The following is a 7,779-nucleotide window of genomic DNA, read 5'->3' as shown; positions in this document are numbered from 1 at the left end:
AGAAACTCTTCTCGGATGTAATGGTAAAGCGTCTCCTTTCAGCGCTGAAAGTTAATGAAATAAGTAAAGTCTGAATGCTTTTCTTGGCTGATTTTATGCTCCGTGTGTCAATACAAATTATGATTCATCGATTGAGACTCTCGTTCTCAACATCACCCTCACAGACTCTGTACAATTATAGCTGATCTGACCAAGTGGTACATGATCCAACCACCTCCAACGATCTGGATTCAATCTCTGTCCTTGTGTGTCCCATCCATGGCAGTTGGGTCCTCTCTCGAGCCCCGGGGACCTGGGGCCGGGCTGCAGCATGGTGGAACTCTCTGGTGCCACATGTTATTATACTGACCTTGTCCCGGATTTCTCCAGATCAAGACCTGAAGTATGTCCCACCGTGTTACTGGTAGCCCTGTGAACTGCATTATGTCACGTCTCATAGTCAAAGGCAATTTAATGAGATATGAAATCCTATGTTCTCGAACTCACCACACGTCTGAGGCAACCAATCAGAGAGCAGCTTCGGCCATTTTGTGCGTCTCGTATCCGGGCAGACTTGAAGGTAGAGAAAGTAGGAACAAGGAGCGATAATAAAATAACAATGGTAAATAAAGTCTGACATTTCCCTCAGCACTGTGCACAAGCACCCACTTGGCTCAATCTGAGTGAGTGATGTAACTGATATTAATCAGGTCAATCAGAACGCCTTCTTTCCGACCCACATTTGCAGTGATCCCTGACCGTGTTAAATAACAGGTCACTTTTTCAATTCATATGACCCACAAGCCCAGGGCTCTCATTCAACTATGTTGTATGTCGGTGCAGCCGTATTTGTAAATTCTTTTCCGCACCCATCTGCTAAATCTTGTGTAGGTCCAGCCAAGGATTTCTCTCGCTCTTTTAGCCGGTCTTCCCTCTTGGCCCCAGGAGGGTAGACAGGCCTGAAATCCACAAATACTTCTACCCTTGGGGAGGTCTTTGTCTCCACTAAGGCAAACGTTGACGGGTCACTGAGGTTCTAGGACATCCACTAAGTTAATTAAAATCTTAGAATATTTATATCCACCACAATTAATAAATTAGTTGCAATGCTGTGCACTCTAAAGTCACTATTTCCTATCCTTATTGACCTCTCTGGGGTCTCTCCATTAACGTTATTTGACTCTGGTTTCATTATGTCCTCCACGATGCAATAAACAGCTGTTTATAAATTTCCATCCATTTAGGGCACGTAGAAACAAAGTCTCTGAAATCATTTTTATTTTTTCTACCAGTCATGAGAGTCTTCACCCCTACAGCCTCTCAAACTCCATGTGCTATGGATTTGACCTACTCGCCCTCACCATCTCATCTAATGTGTCGCAAACAGGTACTCGTTAATCAAGGATGCTGTGTTAGGGGTTAACCTTTGTGCTTCAGATGCTAGGTACCCTATTTTAACTCAATAAAATTCTTTCCACTAGGTTGTACCACTCGACTTACACAACAAGTAAGTCAGGATGTAGGTCAGTCCTTCAAACGTACGGAAACGTAAAATAAATTCTAGTCCGACTTCGTAGATATTTATTCCATCATGGTTACACGAACACAATTTCTTTCAAATAAAAATCTATTCCTGTTCAAATTTATGTCTGATCCTTATACTGGAAACACAACCATAATATAAAGAGTCTGGCTACTTCATTGAGGAATTAAAAGTTCATGTAATTCTTTATCCAATCCAAATAAGTTATCACAAAATGAGCATAGCGGCCATGGAATAATATATGTCAGTAATGAATAATAATGTTTTGGTAAGGAACGCTTCATAACTACACTAACATTTCACCACACGTTTTAACAATAAAACGGCAGGTAACAAACATACATCCGCAAACTAAACACTTTACCAACATTGGGCCATGGAAATAAACCCACAGCCGACAATTCTCCTCCTACTAAAATCAATCTACTTAGAGCTGAAATAGGCTATTCCCATAACCACAATTTACTCTAAAGACTCTGTAGCCAGGTAATCTGTCACCTTGCTACCTTCTGGGTCGCAATGAACAGATATTCGCACTAATCCAATCTGCATTTAAATTTGAGCTATAAGTATGTAAATCCATCACAAAAACGCCCCCTATGCCTGCCCGGGTAACATGTCTTTCCATATTTCCCCAAGGCCAGCGACCTCCTATTAAAATACTTTAGAACACGGTGTTGGGGCAGAACCTACTAAGGTCACATTACAGTGTCTCCGTCACGCCCCGAGTGTCACTGAGCGAAACTCACGCCGCATATCCCTCTGCGCTTTATTCAATGTGAACGATCTAGAGACACGTACCACGAGAATACCCGTTATGGCGATTAGCCCCTAGCGTGCCTTTAACAGTTTATTTACTTACTTATTAATTTATTTATCTTTCTCCAACAACCCCCGTTGGGTAGGGATCATACGTGTGGTCTCTTCTCCCTTCAGTACGGATGGGGCGTCTCATAAGATCACTATACTGCCCAACCCATTCTGCCCTGACAGCTCTCCAGTTGCCACGGCAACGGAACACTTATAGTGGCAGAGCGGCCGGTTTAAACCAGTTGAGCACTGAGCAGCGGAGAGTAAAGACTATGGAGTTAGATTTGTTTCACAATTATTCAATCAAAAAAAAAAATCATGTCAAAGCAAAAATCACTAAGTTTTTTTTTAAACTTTTTTTTGCTTTTGGTTGAGTCTCTTTTTTTTGGTTGAAACTTTTTTTTTGGTTGAGTCTCTTTTTTTTGGTTGAAACTTTTTTTTTGGTTGAGTCTCTCTTTTTTGGTTGAAACTTTTTTTTTTTTGGTTGAGTCTCTTTTTTTTGGTTGAAACTTTTTCTAAGTTTTTGGTTGAATTCGTTTTCTTGCTTATACAACTTTATTTGCTTTGGGGAAGCTTACATGAACATTCTGGGCGGGGCTTAAGGACGAGCGATGTAAGACGTCTCCCTATTGGTTAACGCTGACTGAAGCGACAGACTCTGAGCTTTTCCTTCCCAGAACTTCTCCGCCATTTGCTTGCCGCTGTAGCAGAAAGCAAATTGTAAGTAATCTTCACAATATTACATTGATTAATAGCTACTAAGTGTCCATGTTTTATTCAGAGAATAACGTCTTTATGCAGCTTATGAGGACAGTTGCTATATCTTGTGTGCCGCGCTCCCGGTTTAGTATATCAGGCTAGCTAATGTTAGCATCAGCTGAGGCGCTATAGGGTTGCCACCCAACCGGTACGGTACGCGATTTGTTCCATATTTCTATAAATGCCATATAGGCATAACTATCACAAACAGATCTAAACTAATTATAACAATATTGACAAAAAAAAAAAAAGAGAAAGAAACACAGGAAATGTTACGGTCAGCTAAGTTGCTGTGGCGGCAGCTAAAGGACCCCCAGTACGCAGCCATCACGGTTGCCTAGAGACAGACATAATGCAGCCGTGTAGAAATAAAATACCAAAAAATACCAAATTTAAAAATACCAATTTTTTTCTGGACTAAGTTTGTGCTAAATAAATGTTATATAATCTCTCCGTGTCAATATGCGTGCATATATGAACGTGTAAAGTGGCTGTGAAGCTAAAGTGTGAAAATACACCGGTCCGCTGCACCATAAGTGTGTCATTGGGTCCACAGTAACCTATATCACACACGTCAAGTAGCTGTACAGTGATTATTTACCAATGCTGCAGGTGTAGGGAGATAATGTAACTCATATTTTTTTTTCCAGATCAACATAGACAATTACATGGACAGATCGGGAGCCGAGGTAGGGTGTTCACATAATCTGTCTTCCTTTAGTATGGCATTAGAGTTAAAGGGTCTTATATCCTAATTGTATGTACTAAACATTTGTATTGTTATGTTATGAAATTAGACTGGTGTTCTCCTAATTCCCTACTCTTGTATGACCAGCAGAGTGCAGCTGAAGTTGGACGGCACTTGTTGGCTATGTTAAATAGAGCAATTCCTCCGGCTAACTTAGAAAACACAACAATGGAGAGACCACCAACTGTTACTTCAGAAATGGCAAGGTATAAAATTAATTCTTTCTTTTAAGGTTCAGGTGTTTGTAGTTCACTATATTTTTGTAAGTTAGTTTCTTTAGCAGGTAGATTATAGATTTTATATTTATATATAATCTATTCTATTTTCTATCTATTTTATGTAAAGTCACATCCATACTTTATGCCTTCATCTGATTAGCAAATATGAAGGCCTACATTGCTTACATAACTTACATGACTTTATGCAAGCAAGTTATGTATCCAATGATGCTGGTCAGAGATACAGAAAGAAATTACGTCAGCAATTCCATTGGGGCTCAAGAAAAGGGAATATGTAGTACAGATTCATAAGTGCTGTACTACAATAATCTTTTGTAGCAGGCAGTAATAAGACAAGTATCATATTAAATATATTTGGAGGATCCTCGGTATTGTCAGCTCAGTCTGAATTCTTTTAGGAATTGCATCGTTTTCAATAGCTGTTCCCTATTTCTGTTTCACGGCATTTTCTTTTTTTTTGTCCTTTAATTTTGGTTCATTGGTATAGCGCCTGTCTTTTGTGAGATTTGTGCTATGTAATGTTTATCTTAATTTATAATATCTGTATTTCTTACAGGAAACATGTATTCACGTATGTAATTATTAACGCATTGACTTCATACATTGTTTTTACATTGGGTAACTTTTAATTTTGATCTCTTACTTGAAAAACTACAGATCATTCCCTGGAATTTTTAACAGAGGTGGAAAAAGGAGAAATGCTTTGAAGACACCAAACTGTGCTGCGAAATTTGTTAAAGCTTTAAAGCCACTGGAAGTGCCATTTTTTTTGCTTGCTTCAAAAATTGACATCATCCCTACCTCCTCTGAAGAGATTGCACATTTGCAGGCTGGACTTGGGAAAAGGACTTTGTCCATCCAATCTGACCTCACGCATAGAGAGGTAATCAAAATTTAATCACCTATGTTTTCCTTTCTATTTGTCACTTTATACAAAAAAACTAAATTAATTTCTTTCGGACTACCTTCAAATATTTACCATACCTATTTGTTAAATTGCTAGTGTTGACATAATTCAGTTAAAAATACTTTACCTTCCATTGTTTTTTGTAAACTTCTTTGCACGTATTTGACATTCGGTGGTACTTGCTTTTCAACAGGTACTATTTGTTAACATATACATATAAACAACAGTATAATCACTAAAACACTGTTATTCCTTTTTTTAAATAGCTGTCATCTTTATTTAATACCACATACCCTAAGATGCAGGACCTACAGGACAGATGGTTATTATATAAAGCTTCAGGTGTGCCTCTAGTCATGTCTACATAATTCAGAGTTTGTTTATTCTTCTTGTATGATATTTGTGAAATTCAAAACTTATTTTCCTGTTTTAAAAGGTGGGAATGGAAGGAGAAAACTGTTTCCTGTCCTGTTAGAGGCAGAGGGATACACAGGATCTCTCATCAAAAGAGCTTCAATTGGGGGCAAACATATGCTGTACATAATGCCCCTCCAAGATGAGTTGGATTTAACACCGTTGCCTGCTGATTCACCTGAATTTGCTCTTATGCCAAAAGCAGCTTGTAAGAAATGCAATGCTTCAATGCCTCTGCAAATGCTGACTTTGCACATTGAACAATGCAGTGAATTATCAAGCTCTGATAGTGAGGTGAATAGTTTGTGTCAAGTACCAATGTTGCAAATGACACAATTTCAGATGGAAATTAGTTGTATTTCTGTTTACAGAACGCAGATGTGATGTACATAGAGAACACTGAATCAAGTTCAGCCTCTACTAGCACAGTATCATGCTCAGAATCAGCAGGGCCCACTGATCAGCATCATTCTCAGCAGGTACATGGTTTACATCGCTTGGAATTGGAAATATTCATTATTTTCCAAACAATTACGCCCCATGTATTTTACCTATATCTTTAGTCTGTGTAAGCCAGCGACACATTACAATGCAACTTCTAAAACCTATACCTATCTGTGATATTTCTAAAATATTGTTGTGTTGATGTTGTGTGTGCATTCTTACACAATTTCATTTCATGTAATTTATGTTAATTTTTTTAATGAATGGTTTCTTAACATTGAATATATATTTTTTATCCCACTTTCCTTTGTAGACAGATGAAATTAAATGTCCATTATGCAACAAACTGTTTCCCTTGTTAGACATTGAAGTACATGCCAGCTGCTGTGGAGAAAGGTAAGTGTTAAGCATCTGCATACGTTTATATACTGATGTGTTTTGTATTCCTTCATGTTTTTGTGCAACTGTTTTCATGTGCTTCTTAGGAAAAAAATGTATGTTCTTCCAAAGCATTTTTGGGTCACTATATATAGCAAATAAGAAAGTCTGAATGTAAGTAATACTTGCTTCTTTGAATTTTCATAGGATGTACCAGTATGAAAATGTCCATGAGGGAGATGAGACTAATCTGCATCACATTTCATGGTGGTCAATCTGTTTATGTTTGTTTTTGGCACTTTAATAGGGAATTAATAGTTTTTACTAATACCGTGTAATTTAAATATCTATACAGTGAAGATGATGTCGTTAAATGGGCAGCAACACAAGTGGACCCCAGCAAAACATTTGACATATGTGTTTCGAAAGACAGTGTTGTGGAAAGAGGACTGATACTTTGGCAGCGCCAAAAAAATGGTGGCCCTGTGAACCCTTTGAAAGTCTCCTTTCTTGGAGAAATAGGTGTAGATACAGGAGCTCTGAGGAAGGAATTTCTTACCAGTAAGTCTGTCTTTTTATGTTATTATATACTGTGTACAGCAATATGAACCGAATGTGGACAAGTTATGACGTCAGGAATTGAAGCAATGTGTTTTAATGTGTTTCCTATTTTTTATAGGGCTTAAAAGGCAGTGTTTCATTTATCTTTTGATAATTGGAATTAATCTGAAGGTTTTAGGCCATGTTGTACTTATAATGTGTTTTATTCTGTGTTCATTTAATTTGTTCCATAGTTATGGTTGCAGGGATTGAGAGGAGGCTTTTTGAAGGTGACAGTGACAGGGGAAAGATTCCAAAGTACTCGTTTAATGACCTTGATAAACAGCTGTTCAAGTATGTTTTTCACTTTTTACTTATTTGCCAATCTGATGCATGCATTCTTGTTTTAAAGTATGACAACAAGTAAATAAGACAAATGTACAGTACAGACCAAAAGTTGGGACACACCTTTTCATTCTAAGAGTTTTCTTCATTTTCTTGACAATGAAGGCATCATAACTATGAATTAATACGAATTTAAATACCTTGGGTCGTTCCTGGACACTCAGCTCAACTTTGCTGAAAACACTGATTATATTTTGAAGAACTGTTCTCGGAGACTCTAACTTTTAAGAAGACTTAGTGATCTTCTCAAAGTGACCCAAATAGACTCTAGTTGGGTCACCCCTATGTCTTGAATTTGGGGGGGAAAAAATCACATTTTATTTATCACTACAGAAGGGTTCAGTGAATGCACATATGCAACTGGTGGGTTCGGTACCTCAAAAAAGGTTAAGAACCACTGATATAGAGAAACCAATTAACCTGACAGTCATGTTTTTGGAGTGTGGGAGGAACCCAGATAAAACCTACGCATACACAAGGTGAACATGCAAACTCCATGCAGAAAGACCAGGGCTGGGAATTGAACCCAGAACCTTCTTGCTGCAAGGAACAGCTCTACCAACTGCGCCACTGTGCAGCCCTGTTTTTATTTTAGTTTAAATATATATATTTA

The 7,779-nt window shown here is 38.0% G+C and overlaps 1 protein-coding gene across 1 annotated transcript in view; it reads left to right on the top strand.

Annotated features, from left to right (window-relative positions):
- Positions 1-4,706: 4,706 nt before the first annotated feature.
- The window catches only part of LOC103132389 (uncharacterized), a gene marked incomplete at its 5' end in the record, with an annotated part of 6,404 nt that continues 3,331 nt past the window's right edge, over positions 4,707-7,779 (top strand). Inside the window, 8 exons of the mRNA XM_016667358.1 lie at positions 4,707-4,961; positions 5,252-5,327; positions 5,422-5,693; positions 5,771-5,878; positions 6,157-6,239; positions 6,429-6,488; positions 6,577-6,782; positions 7,016-7,115. Coding sequence (XP_016522844.1) covers positions 4,707-4,961; positions 5,252-5,327; positions 5,422-5,693; positions 5,771-5,878; positions 6,157-6,239; positions 6,429-6,488; positions 6,577-6,782; positions 7,016-7,115 — 1,160 coding nt within the window. The remainder of the gene's footprint in view (positions 4,962-5,251; positions 5,328-5,421; positions 5,694-5,770; positions 5,879-6,156; positions 6,240-6,428; positions 6,489-6,576; positions 6,783-7,015; positions 7,116-7,779) is intronic.

Source organism: Poecilia formosa, unplaced genomic scaffold (genome assembly GCF_000485575.1).
Source record: "Poecilia formosa unplaced genomic scaffold, Poecilia_formosa-5.1.2 Scaffold1027, whole genome shotgun sequence".
NCBI lineage: Eukaryota > Metazoa > Chordata > Actinopteri > Cyprinodontiformes > Poeciliidae > Poecilia > Poecilia formosa.
This window is presented reverse-complemented; position numbering and strand designations above follow the sequence as displayed.